The sequence below is a fragment of the Budorcas taxicolor genome, chromosome 6, assembly GCF_023091745.1.
Source record: "Budorcas taxicolor isolate Tak-1 chromosome 6, Takin1.1, whole genome shotgun sequence".
Taxonomy (NCBI): Eukaryota; Metazoa; Chordata; class Mammalia; order Artiodactyla; family Bovidae; genus Budorcas; species Budorcas taxicolor.
Genome location: NC_068915.1, coordinates 72,741,153 through 72,755,258, shown reverse-complemented (window position 1 = coordinate 72,755,258; position 14,106 = coordinate 72,741,153). Strand labels below are relative to the sequence as shown.

The window sequence follows — 14,106 nt, the reverse complement described above, 5'->3', positions numbered from 1 at the left end:
TGGAATGTATGACAGACTATACCAGGTCATCGAAAGGAACTGCAATCTGCAGAATAATACAGCCAGTCCCTTCTCATGCCACCAAAGAGCAGTGCACAGGGTGAGCACGAAACACAAAAGCATAACTGTTGCAAGCAATCTCATTGTTTCAAACATTTTCTTCAGTTGTTTCACGTGTCCCATTAAAAAGCATGTACTGGCTAAGGCAGCAGTATTTCCAAAGGTATAAAACACTGCAAAAAGCTTTATGCCTCCAGGGAGACACAGCAATCCAGTTCCAAGGATGAAGAAGATGCCACTGACAAAACATACGGCAAACCACTTCAGCCTGGTGTTGAAACTAAGGGATGAGGCATCAAGGACCTGTAGGGTCAGGCCCTTGTTCCTCCTTGTCCTGGCGGGGTAAAAAAAACTAAGGTATCTAAATCGGCTTAGAGATTTCTAGTTTTGATGACACACTAGATGTTATTATCACAGGCACACAGGAGAAGCTAATAAAGCTGGAAAAGGAGCCGTAATAATGAAGTTAGTTTTATATTTATTGATCATTTATCCCTTTTAACATTTTTTATGTCTTCTAGCTTGTGAGAAACAAGAATATATCACCTACTAAAAAATTAAGCTAAGATTTTTGGGGGAATTTTTTTCGCAAATAGAAGAAAAAGAATACAATGATACTAATAAATTTCTAGATGCAAGATAAAAATGGGACACAAGTTTAAACAGCAGACCTTAAGTTTCTGCTTCTATTTTCTCCATGAAGTAAGTGAAGGAACGGAAGAGTGAGGGGCAACCAGGAGGTTGGGAGCTAGAAGAAAATGAACTCTGAAAAAGGAGTTGTGGAGAATAGGAGAGGGAGCATTAAAAATATACAATGAAAATACACTACTCATGACTAAGATTTCTACATGTAAACACACACACACACACACACACACACACACACACACACCCCCAGAAAGAGAGAGAAACTATATTCTTTGTCCGCGGGGTATTACCAGAACCTGCTGCCGTCTATGGGGTCGCACAGTCAGACACGACTGAAGCGATTTAGCAGCAGCAGCAGCAGCACCATGTTTGGCAAAGGCCGACGCTCAAAAACTATTCAACAAATCCACTAGCTCTGGCCCTTACGTAAATCTGAAAAGGAGCTCTGCTTCAGACGAAATCAAAACAACTACATCTGTCCTATGGTTCTTCAGGCTACTTTCAATGCGGGAAGGGAGTGTCAGATTCAACCAAGAGAACAAGAGTCCCCCTGACCGAGATCATAAAGGCTACGTTCCCCGCACCCTCCACCTCTCAAAATCTCGGATCCGGCCTGGGGATGTAGGGAAACGACTGGGGACGTGGTGGGGGAGGCCGGGGAGGGGGCCGTAAGTCCTTCATTCGTCCAACTCCCCACGTTTCCCCCCCGTAAATGTGTCGCCGAGGAGTGCCCTGACTGGTCACCTACCCTCGTCCGCGTCGTACATCTTGGCAAACGGTTCCCGAACCCGTCAATCTAGAAATCACACACAGAAAGACGCGTAGCTGCCACGGACCACAGCAAAGTGAGGCGAAGTAATTTCCGTCTCCGGCGTTCCCAGAATACTCTGCGTCCCACACGAAGCCCCGCCCACAAAGGCTCCAGTTAAGGTCTGCGCCTGCGCGAAGGGCAAGGGGGAAAAACGTGGTTAAGGGTTAGTATTGCACATGCGCGGTTTGTGAGTTGAGGTTTCCTGTTCTTGGAGTGGGAGGACCGTTGCTTACGGTCTCCGAGTTGGCTCCTGCCAATGAAGCTTTGTTTTCTAGCGTTGTTGCACAAATAATGGCACCAAAAAAAGAAAGAAAGATTTAATAATAAAAGGTTTAATTGTCGCCGTGCTCTATTTTTTCAGTTCCAAAGATTTTAAAACACGAAACTTTTAACGAGGATTTGTGTAAATCAATTATGCGTCATATTTTTTTAAATGTTTAAGAAATGTGATTTTAATGCTGTTGCACGAATGATGATACCCGAAAAAAGCCAAGATGTATTAATAAAAGGTTTTAATTGTGGCTGTAAGTCTGCGACATTCGATTTTTAATTTTCCAGTTCTAAAGACAAACACGTAGCTCCTAACAATGTGATTCCTTTAACAGCAGGTGGTGCCAGGGACAGCGCGTTAAACAAGCCTGAAAGTTGATAAACCCTCACTAACTAGCCTATTCGACCGACTAGGGCTTCCCTGGTGGCTCAAAGGTTAAAGCGTCTGCCTCCAGTGCGGGAGACCCGGGTTCGATCCCTGGGTCGGGAAGATCCCCTGGAGAAGGAAAGGGTAACCCACTCCAGTATTCTTGCCTGGAGAATCCCATGGACGGAGAAGCCTGGTAGGCTACAGGCCACGGGGTCGCAAAGGGACACGACTGACCGACAGACTTCGCTTTCACTTTCTAATCTAAGTCCCCGGTATCACTTTAAGTAGGTTTCTGGGCCACAGAGCCTTCATCGCGAGAACTCACGAGATTAGACGTGGAAGGAGGAGCTTCACGCTGACGAATGACGGCTCTCAGGTACTCCCGGCTTGTCTCTGCTGTTTTACGTTCGTCTGGGGCCACAGTGCAAGCGAAAAGGTGGCTCCGCCCCTTTGCCCACACCTGCATTCTCATGCTGCCCGCGCGCCTAGCTCGCAGGCTTCTCTGCGGCTTCTTGAGGGGACCCACTCCCGCTGTAGCGCGTAACGGCGTCCGGGAGACGCTCCTCGAGAGGAGATGCGCTACCGATTACTCCTCCCGATACCCAGCGAGCCTGGGACGTGGCCTTCCTCGTGGCGCGACGGCGACTGGGGGTAACCCAGGAGGGGCTGACCTGGAGGAGAGTTTTCTGTTCCCTGAGTACGTCCTGGATTCAGAGTCGGAAGCGACCCTCCAGGACCAGCTGCGGGAGCTGCAGCAGCGGCAGGAGGAGGAGAAGAGACGGATAGAGCAGCAGCGAGAGGTTAGACGGCAGCAGAAGTTAGGCGCCGGCCGGCGGGTACACCAAGTGGTGGGGCACCCGGACCCGACGGTGCCGCCCAGCGGCCAGAACTGTTCCGGGTGCGGTGCGGAGCTGCACTGCCAGGACCCCGGCGTTCCCGGCTACCTACCCAGCGAGAAGTTTAACAGCGCGTTGGCGGAGGAAGGGGGGCTGGAGCGGACTGTATGCCAGCGCTGCTGGCTGCTGGTGCATCACCGGCGCGCCCTGCGCCTTCAGGTGAGCCAGGGACAGTTCCTGGAGCTGGTGAGCGCCGCGCTGCGGCGGCCCGAGCCAGCTCTTGTACTGTACATGGTGGACCTACTGGATCTGCCCGACACCCTGCTGCCCCACCTGCCCGCCCTGGTGGGCCCCAAGCAACTGATCGTGCTGGGAAACAAGCTGGACCTGCTGCCCCAAGACACTCCCAACTACAGGCAGCGGCTCCGGGAGCGACTGTGGGACGAATGTATTGGCGCCGGGCTCCTGCCGCCCCGCGGCTACCGAAGAGCTCAAAGTCCCAGTGGGAACCGGCCACGGGGCGGGGAGGACAATGCGAATCTTCCGCCGAAGTCCCGCACGGTTCTCAGAGACGTGCGGCTCATCAGCGCCAAGACTGGTTATGGAGTTGAGGAGTTGATTTCCGCGCTCCAGCGCTCCTGGCGCTACCGCGGCGACGTCTACCTGGTTGGCGCAACCAACGCTGGCAAGTCCACTCTTTTCAATACGCTTCTGGAGTCCGATTATTGCATCGCCAAGGGCGCTGAAGCTATCGACAGGGCCACCATCTCTCCTTGGCCTGGTGAGCGTCCCCTTCGTTTTCTGAGAAGCTGGTAGTCTGATCGTGATTCACCCTCCTAGTCATGTATTCTTCCTTAATGTCCATCAGGGGCTAGTGGGAGGCTTCCCTTTAAAAATTCTCTATCTACTTTGTTCACATTTCTCTTCCGTGGCAGCTTAGTGCTTGCAAATTCAGTATATGTTGTAGTAACTTTTCAATAGAATACTCAGTGGAGTATTCCTATGTTCAAGCCACCGTTCTAAGCACTGTAGGTGAACCAGAGGACAAAGCAGTGTTTGCTCTCTTGAAGATTTCCCTTAGTCTTTTGTAAGTTTCTCCAGAAAGTCCTTTTACTTTGTGGAGAAAAGCCTCCTTCCATCCCTCAGTCTTACTCTTCATATCTTGAGTTTACTCATGAGAATTCTATAGATTTAACCTATGAATAATTCACTGATGCAATATGATGTGTGGCTTCGTTGAAAATAAAAGTCAACTTTGTGGCTTCAAGAAACATCTGTAGTAATTGCAGAATGAATCCTTCTGTGACCTGTTTTTAATGTAACAGTTGGCAAAATGAACTAGTTCATTTGTTCCTTTGAAACCAGTGTTTAACTTTGCTTGGTAAACTGTATTCTCTGTCCTGGACTTTGGGGAGACTTATATACAGAAATGCTTTTTATACCGGTTAGCAGTATGCAGAAGATGGAAAGAGATCAGGCCTGTAGATTTGGCATTCAGATCCTAGTTGAGCCTGTGAGCCAGTCTTTGAGCCTATTGCCTTATCTGTAAAGTAAGAATAATTTTGTAGAGGGTTGTCATGAAAGTTAGGATTAATAACCACAGTACTCAAGATGGTACAGATCCTCTTAAATGTTTTATTCCATTTTCCTGTACAATGTTTATAACAGTGTATGTATCTGGTATTTCAGGTACTACGTTAAACCTTCTGAAGTTTCCTATTTGTAACCCAACTCCTTACAGAATGTTTCAAAGGCAAAAAAGGCTTAAAAGAGATGCAACTGAAGCAGAAGAAGATCTTAGTCAACAAGAACAAAATAAACTGAATCTCTTAAAAAAGCATGGTTATTTAGTAGGTAAGTGTCTTCTATAGGAAAACTAGAATTTTTTGCTGAGCATCTTGAAATACAGTTCTCGAGGGCTAGCCAGTTTTTTATGGGAAGAGACACTCCCTCTTTTTAGAACATAGAAACCTTTTAGAGGCAAGGCTGCTGTTTGGAAGTCCAGAATTCATTGCAATGGGAAAATTGAGATGGTAGATACTTGAAGAAATCCAGGAAAGGAAATGTGAATAACTTCCCTGGAGAATCCCAGGGACGGGGGAGCCTGGCGGGCTGCCATCTATGGGGTCGCAGAGAGTCCGACACGGCTGAAGCGACTTAGCAGCAGCAGCAGCCTATCTGGCTATTGTTAGAAGTAGAACCATTTGCATTAAGATACCAGCCCCCTCCTTGCAGACCATACACGTTGTTGAACTGTAACAGTTTTAAATTGGATTGTCCCCCTTTCCTTAGTATCTCTTTCCAACATTTACAAAAAACTGATTTCCCCTCCACCTAATGTGCACAGCCAGCCACTCGCATTTCATCATTACAAGAGTCTGACTCCAGCTACATTTAGAAACAGAGCAAAAGTATCACTGTAGTCTCACTTCCTTCCAAACACCAGTTAGTCTTAGTAACTTGTTTGAAGCAAACATAAAAACTATGAGTCAAAAGCTTTAAAGGAGTGACTACTAACTTCAATATAACTTGTTCTAGGAAGGGTTGGAAGAACATTCTCATATTCAGAAGCACAGAAGGATAAAGCTGCCTTTGAATTTGATGCAGATTCATTTGCCTTTGACATGGGAAATGAACCTGTTCTGGCTGCAGATAAATCCACCAAACGAGTAGAACTGACCCCAGAAGATGTGAAAGATGCCCACTGGTTTTATGACACCCCTGGAATTACAAAAGAAAATTGTGTATGTATTTCATGTCTTCTAGAAACATTAACTTTCAAGTGCAGGAGTACTATTTTAATCAGCAAAAGAAAAAAAGGCATCCTTTCATTTTAGACTCAGTTCTGATTTATTCATCAAACTGTTTCCTTGGTGCCTTCCTATATGCCATTTGGTAGGCGTCGCTTCTGACAACCTATTTCTATCTTTGTGGGTTTTACCTTAAGAGAAATATTTACAGAATCCTAGATTTTAAGGTTGGAAGAAATCATAATCACTGCAGTCCCAGCCACCTGTGCCATACTTGAATTCCCTCTATAACATATTCACCAAGAGGTGCACCCACCTTGACCTGAAGTAAGGAGGGACTCACCCTCAGCTAAAGCAGTGTCACTTCATGTCCCAAGGTCACCCATTTGATCTTTGACCTGCTATTTATATTTAGCTGGGCAGTCTCCCTGTACATACTTTGTACTTATTATTCCCCAAAGGTGTGTGGAATAAATGTAATGCCTCGGTCCCTTTGCCAGACATCGAAATGTTTTAAAGTATAATGTCCTCTCTTTCTTACTCTACGCTTTTCTTCTCTCTCAATTCATCCTGCAAACATGGGGACTGTGCTGACATAATCCGGATGATTTGTCTTCATTTCCTGGAGCTATTCTGAGAATAGGCTATGAACACAGGACACTTTCCAGCATGAGTTCTAATTTGTTTTTGTTCTTGAAAAAGTGACACAAAGTACTAAATTTCTTAAGTAGGTGCCTGATCAGATGAACCTAATTTAGAATAGGGTCAACTCATTGTTTATGTCCAATCTTTACTCCCTTAGCAATTCAGAACTTCACAGAGTAAAGAAAAAGCCAAGGAGTATAAGAATTTGCTAAGATTTAAATTAAAATCTGATTTTAAAAATTCGAGGGGGGGGGTTCATGATTGGGAACTCATGTACACCCGTGGCAGATGCATGTCAATGTATGGCAAAACCAATATAGTATTGTAAAGTAAAATAAAGTAAAAATAAAAATTTTTTAAATAAAAAATAAATAAAAATTTGAAAAAGTAAAAAAATGGCTAAAAATCTTTTGCAAACCTGTTCCTTAAGGAAAAATAAAAAGGAAAATTTTTTAAATGTAATATCTCAGAAGATTCGAAAGAAAATAATGTTAAGGGGGTGGCAAGTAGTTTTCTTCAGTATTTGTGTTTGAAAAAGCACATGTAGGAAAGAAATATTTTAACCCTTTTAGCAGAGACCCTAATACTTCCATTTCACAACAGAGTTCCATGCTTCAGCTTAGGAAACTGGCTCCTACTACTACCAAACATTACTACTGCTTCCTAGTAATGTTCTATCACTTTAACTTGACCCACTCATATTTAACTTTTAGGCTCAATTAGGGCAATGACATGGAGAAGGCAATGGCACCCCACTCCAGTACTCTTGCCTGGAAAATCCCATGGACGGAGGAGCCTGGTAGGCTGCAGTCCATGGGGTCGCTAAGAGTTGGACATGACTGAACGACTTCACTTTCACTTTTCACTTTCATGCATTGGAGAAGGAAATGGCAACCCACTCCAGTGTTCTTGCCTGGAGAATCCCAGGGATGGAGGAGCCTGGTGGACTGCTGTCTATGGGGTTGCACAGAGTAAGACACGGGCAATGACATGACTGAAGCAACTTAGCAGCAGCAGCAGGTCAGGGATAGCAGTTCCTTTAGTCAGGTATACCCTCTTGTCAACTGGTCAAAAAGGCAAGAATTTGCTAACTCCTATAGCCAGCAGTGAGACCCTCAAGTTTTTAGATACAAAAGTTCTCTCAGAAAGTTTGATTCTGTCTGTTTATTGATGTATTTATTTAATGCCTTGAACCAGTGTTTCCCAAGCTAAAGCAAGGAACTCTGTTGTAAAATGGAAGTATGAGGGTATTTGCTAAAAGGGTTAAAGTAATTCCCTCCTGCCAGGGGCTTTAAATGGGCTTTTTAAACACAAGTACTGAAGAAAACTACTTGCCACCTCCTTACGTATTTTCTTTCAAGTCTCCCTAGATATTACCTTTTTTTAAATTTTCTTCTTACTTTTCTTTAAGAGACAAGTTCACAAAAAGCCATTTTTTTACTTTCTTGAATTTTTTAGTCAGATTTTGATTTTAGTCTCACCAGAATCTTGTACTTCCTGGCTTTTCTTTTCCATTTTCTCTAGTCTACTTAGGAATCTTCATCCTCAGAAATCACAGGATCCATACTTTTGTGTTTTTGTTGTTGTTGTTTTGTTTTGTTTTGTTTTGCTGAATATTTGTAGGAAATAAGGAAAGTGAATACTGGAATTTAGAAAAGGTTCTTCAAGCTTTTTACTTGAGCCTAGAATGGGGTGATCACTCTTCATTTAATGCATGCATAGCTGCCAGGAGGACAAAACATAGCATATTACCTTAGCATTACCTGAGAATTGCTGCTCCCTAGAAGCCTTGACAAGGGAACATATTTTTCTATCCTGGGACTGAATCATCAATGTGTTCAGATCACACCAAATTTGACAGAATTCAGAGGATGCTGTTGTTTCATACACCTTTATACTGCCATTACTTAAGATTAAGTTGTGAAACAAGAGTAGAGCCAACTATAAATTGATTCCATGAAACAGAAAGAAGCTATGAATTTTACGTGCAGCAAATTCTGGAAGACATACTTTGATGTATTGTGAAGCCTTGAATATATAATCATAACTTGTTATCTTATGGGTAAAGCACGATATAGCATATGTTCATTGAAAGTAGTTCTCAAAAAAAATCTGCACTTTGCTTTACAGATTTTAAGTCTTCTAACAGAAAAAGAAGTAAATATTGTATTGCCAACACATTCCATTATTCCAAGAACTTTTATGCTAAAACCAGGAATGGTTCTATTTTTGGGTGCCTTAGGCCGCATAGATTTTCTGAAGGTAAGGAAAGTCTGTACCATTGAAAAATGACTTTATTTTGGGGATTTACTTTAAGCAAGCAGATATTATCAAGACTAGCAAAATGCTGATAACTAAGTCATGACTGTGTTGGGGTTGAGATCCTTTAAGTGTGTGTTTTAAAATGTCTGTAATAGAAACCTGGGATAATGAAATGGTGGGAAAAAGTAATAGGTCTTAAAAAAAATTATCTTCACAAAACAGCTGAATGTCCCATACAGCTTGACATTAAAAGGTAGTTTCCCTCTCCTGTGGTATTCTTTTCTGTGGAAATCAGAGGGCATATGTTTAAGGGCAGGGTTAATATGGCATTAAATTAATTCCACACTCTATATCCGATGACACGTATACTTTTATACATGTATTTTTTTGGTTTGGTATTCATTTACATAGCATCATTTAGAGACTTTAAAGCATCTATAGAACTGCTCCCCATTTTTGCCAAAGTGAGCAGAAAAATGGAAAATGAAAGACGGATATGTCCAACAACACTCAGTGCAACCTGTGGGCCATTGCCTTAGCACACATCTTGGATTTCTGTTTGTTCATACTTTGTTGAAAAGTTGGCCTTCAGTTCAGTTCAGTTCAGTCGCTCAGTCATGTCCGACTCTTTGCGACCCCATGAATCACAGTACACTAGGCCTCCCTGTTCATCACCATCTCCCAGAGTTCACTCAGACTCAGATCCATCAAGTCCCTGATGCCATCCAGCCATCTCATCCTCGGTCGTCCCCTTCTCCTCCTGCCCCCAATCCCTCCCAGCATCAGAGTTTTTTCCAATGATCAACTCTTCTCACACTTTAAACCTTACCTACATTTTTAGAGATCATACAATGTTAACTTTTTCTTTTTTTCAATGTTAACATTTTAAACCAAACTTCATACAGGGACAATTAAAGCAGATGGTATTTTCATTTGTTTTTCATAAAAGACATTTAAGTATCCACGAAGTATATATAAGGTATCATAGGTTTATTTACATGGGTGTAAGTGCATGGCTTCTGCCATGCTTTTCCTACCTTCCCTTTTTTTTTTTTTTTTTTGGGCCACACCACATAGTTTGCAGGACCTTGGTTCCCCAAACAGAGCTTGAACCCAGGGCCACTGCAGTAGAATCACACAGCACTCAGGAATGGACTGCCAGGGAATTCCCCAGATTTTATAAATGTACCTTGTAATGTGCTGGTTTTCCGAGTTTTCATTGTACAGATAAGTTCTTTCTTCCTTTCTTAAGGGAAATCAGTCAGCTTGGTTTACAGTTGTGGCTTCCAACTTCCTTCCTGTTCACATTACTTCGTTGGACAAGGCGGATACTATATATCAGAAGCACGCAGGTCATACGCTACTAAAGGTGAGGCAACACGCTTTGATGGTTGACTAGTTAGGTTAATACACCCTGGTAGTCCCACAGCCCTGATAAAAAGCCTTTGTTGGACAGAACCATCTTTGTTACACCATCAGCTAGCTCTCCCTGACCTTGTTCACCTTGAGGATTTTGGCTATAAAGTGAGACGGGCTCTGATAAGAAAAGGGATGTTGGATTGGACTGACCCCGGGATACTGACAGAGCTGGGTTTTCTCTGGGTGACACTGTCCAGTATGGTAGCCACATGTGGCTATTTCAATAAGTTATTTAAAATTAAATAAACTTTAAAATTTAGTTCTTTACTTGCACTAGCCACTTTTCAACTGCCCAGTGGTCACATCATTTCAAAAAGTTGCGCTGGATAATGTGAGTGAGGAGACGTTGGATTTTCTCACAATTGGGTGATGCTACTGGCATGTAGTGGGTGGAGGCCAAAGATGATGCTAAACAGAATGCATGCACAGGAAAGCCCCTCACAACAGGGAATTATCTGGTCCTCGTGTGAGTAGTGCTGAGCTTAGAAGCCCTTGTCTGGGTAGAAAAGCTCTCCTCCCAGGTTCTTAATCAGACACTTAGAGACTATCGTACGTCTTCTCTCCTGCTTACTTGATCCTTCCTTTGACCTGTTAAGCAGTGTGTGAAAATTTCTCTGATCTTTCAGAAACAAAACAAAACTCAGTGTCCCACTCCTTCCTCTTCTTTACAATCAAGCTGATTCCTGCTCCTCACCTCCCATCCTCTGCAGTCCCTGCTGTGCCCTTTCTTTGCCACTGAAATTGTTCCATGTTCACCGGAGACTGGGGCCTGTTTACAGCTCTTTAACCAGACCTGTGTACACACTGTTGGCTAGCCTGTAGTGTATGATGGTTAAGATCACTGGAGCTAGGCTGGGTTCAAATCCTACTCTGCTCCACCACTTAGTGAAGCTGTGTAACTTTAGGCAAGTTTCCTTTACTTCTCTGTTGTGACCACACCATGAGGTTGTGAAGATCCAGTGCCAGGACACCGCTGTCACTGCTGTGTGTTTGTGGTGATGAGGAGGGGGTTGGGACATAGCTCCTGCAAAAATACCAGGTGCATCCAATGTGATTTACATTAATGAATGTTCATACAACGAAAAATAAGTCAAAACGCACACCTGCCCTTCAACCAGAATAAGACCAACCTGACTTGAGAAATAAATGCTTCTTTCTCTCTGGACTAAAAAAGCCAGAGTGAAATTAAGACTCCACTGAAATAACGGGCCTAAAGTTGACACTCCAGACACATGTAGGATTTGAGGGGAGGGCTCTACCTTCGTGTATCTGTGTAGGCTTCAGGGTGGACTCACTGATAGTTCTCAAAGCAACACCCAGGCTTCTCTCCCCTCATCATACAGACAGTTGCCTTCTGGTTTTCATTCATCTCCCAAGTCAAAGTCAGTCCTGCCTCCTAATCATCACTGAGACCAGCCTCACAGTCCAAACTGTAGCCTGCTTTCTGAGATTATGAGGTATAATCTAGACTCCAGTTTTATTGTCTCCTCCCACCCCCACCCCACTACAGCTGTAGTTCTCAATCAGGCTTGACTCTTACCTCAAGGCAACATTTGGCAAAGCCTGGAGAGTTTTGTTTTCACAACCTGATGGACACTGGGTAGAGGCTGCTAAAAATTGTGCAATGCACAAGACAGCCTCCCCCAACAAAAAATTATTTGGCTCAAAAGGTCAGTAGTGCTGAGGTTGATAAATCCTGCAGTATACAGGTTTTACCAAAATATAAAGCAGCTCCCAGTATTCTTTTCCATTCTATTTTCTTTCCTGCTTATAATTCCTTGTTAGTTCCACATTACTGAGAAGTCAAAACTGAAAGCCTCGTCACTAATACACACACATAACACACTCTGCACAGTTAAACTACAGTTCTCTAAACTCATCATCCTTTTTCCAATTTTTGTGTCTGTACGTTACTCAGAATACCTTTCAACACTGAGTAACTAATCTCTTTTTCAAAATTCCGATTAATGGTTTTACTTGACCAAGCCACATTCATTATTCCTTTCACAACCACAGTACTTAATAGATTGCCTCTCATTACATTTCTTACCTTTTGTTTACTTGCTATTTCCACCTTCTGATCTCCTTGGGAGCAGGGACCATACTGTAATGTCTGTGTTTGTGTTCTTAGTGATAAACAGCAATCCGTTAATAAATAGGTAAATTATTATCCACTTATTTCCAATACATGGAAACACCTGTAAAGATAGAGCTGATATTAACCATTATCCATGTACCCTTGATTTCTAATGAGGCCGGGATTAACCTGTGTGTCCAGACAGGCCTGTAATAGTTTAATGGTTTTATTTTTGATACCTGTACGGTATTATCTTATCACTGCCTTACTTAAAGTTATCAGGGGTTTCATTTGAATTTCCAAATAACTTTATCTTCTCCCAATGGAAGGTACCAATGGGTGGAGAAGAAAGAATGGCAGGATTTCCTCCTCTTGTTGCTGAAGACATCACATTAGATGAAGGACTTGGGGAATCTGAAGCAGTGGCTGACATCAAGTTCTCCTCTGCAGGTAATTTTACACCAAGCACAAGAGTTTATCATATTTTTATACAGATCTGCCTTAACTGACATAAGCCAAATATTTTAAGAAATACATCTAGATCATCCATAAGATGCAACCTGTTCTGAAAATGAATCTGTGCATTTTCACAAACGCATGGATGCTTTTTAAAAAAGAGTGAGGCAGCAGTAGCCTCCCTTGGGTCTCCATCTGGAGCTGTGTTTGGTGTTTTTAATAGGATGGTTGCTAACACCGTCTGTGTTTTTTCATGTGGCCGCATAGGTTGGGTAGCAGTAACACCGCAGTTTAAGGACACACTGACCCTCCGAGGCTATACACCTCAAGGAACAGTTCTGACAGTCCGGCGCCCTCTCTTGCCACATATAGTTAACATCAAAGGAAAGCGCATCAAGGGAAGTGTGGCGTATAAAACCAAAAGGCCTCCTGCTCTTGTGTACAACCTGAAGAAAAAAAGATAGATACGTGAAGCTGACCTGTTCACATTGAAGATGAACTATATAGAACATTCTGTGTGTATCACACCGCATTTTATTAAATACTGCTATAATAAAGCCCCCTCATCCTCTTTAAACTACCAAGGACCATGCCTCTTTTTAATGAATTGAGTTTGTAAACACGTTATTTTTTTTAGTAGAGTACATACATGTGTGTATCTGTGATTCAAACATACCTAAAAGAGTTCTGCTAGTATTTGTTATTGAGACCAGATGGCACTTCTCATTTAGAATCTAGTTGAAAGAGCAGCTTAGCAGTTGGCTTGAGAGAAAATGGCAGAAGGTTTTCTCTAAAATATGCTGGCTTAAATGAGAGAGGTGAGTAAGCGGCTGCACTTCATGTAGTCAGCCAAGTACCCAACTGGGGAACACACCATGGCTTCCATCTCTGGGTCTAAGGTGGTTGCTCAAGTTGTCATCCTTTCACAGCAATGGGAAGAAGAGAAGAGAGTGAAGAGCATGCAGCTACCATACTGAAATGAAGGAAGAGCTGGAAGTTGCCCACATCACAGTGTCCAGTGGTCAATGTTTCCATGGCCACACCCTGCCATGAGGAAGCTGGAGGATGTAAACGGAAATGCGGAGTCAAGATTTTTATTACTTAGGGGAAGCAGCAGTGAAAGAAATCTGGAAAACAAGTAGAAATTTCCCTTACATAATCTAAAAGTGCCTGAAAATCTTAGAAAAGGATTTATGTTATATCCTTTTGGAATCTGAGATCTATTCTGCAAGATCAGAGCACTTCAACTATTTTATCAACATTTGTCTGTAAACACTGTACATAAAACATTACACCAGTCAGAAATCTTTACCTTCAAGTATTCCTTGTTGAGTGAGTGGCCCTATAGCTGTGGACAATGAATTGGCAAGTCAAGTCCCAGGTCCCATGATGAGATGAATGCTGTGAAGTTAATTGGCCTGAAACAGATCGCTGAACTTCCTGTAGACTTAGGGTTAGCATTAACTTTTTAATAGTCCTGTATTCTCTGACAACATATACAC

General features: G+C 42.9%; 2 protein-coding genes across 3 annotated transcripts in view; one reads left to right on the top strand and one right to left on the bottom strand.

Moving 5' to 3' along the window:
• The window catches only part of POLR2B (RNA polymerase II subunit B), a 49,291-nt gene extending 47,727 nt beyond the window's left edge, over positions 1–1,564 (bottom strand). For both annotated transcript variants that reach the window (XM_052641592.1, XM_052641594.1), the window contains exon 1: positions 1,457–1,564. In XM_052641592.1, coding sequence (XP_052497552.1) covers positions 1,457–1,475 — 19 coding nt within the window. In that variant the 5' untranslated portion in view covers positions 1,476–1,564. The remainder of the gene's footprint in view (positions 1–1,456) is intronic.
• A 957-nt stretch (positions 1,565–2,521) lies between these two features.
• On the top strand, positions 2,522–13,158 carry LOC128049393 (nitric oxide-associated protein 1-like). The gene is given in 9 exon segments (XM_052641595.1): positions 2,522–2,583; positions 2,585–2,625; positions 2,628–3,776; positions 4,685–4,849; positions 5,534–5,739; positions 8,521–8,652; positions 9,905–10,021; positions 12,478–12,598; positions 12,872–13,158. Coding segments are annotated over 9 exon segments (2,190 nt in total). The 3' UTR covers positions 13,069–13,158.
• Positions 13,159–14,106: the final 948 nt, after the last annotated feature.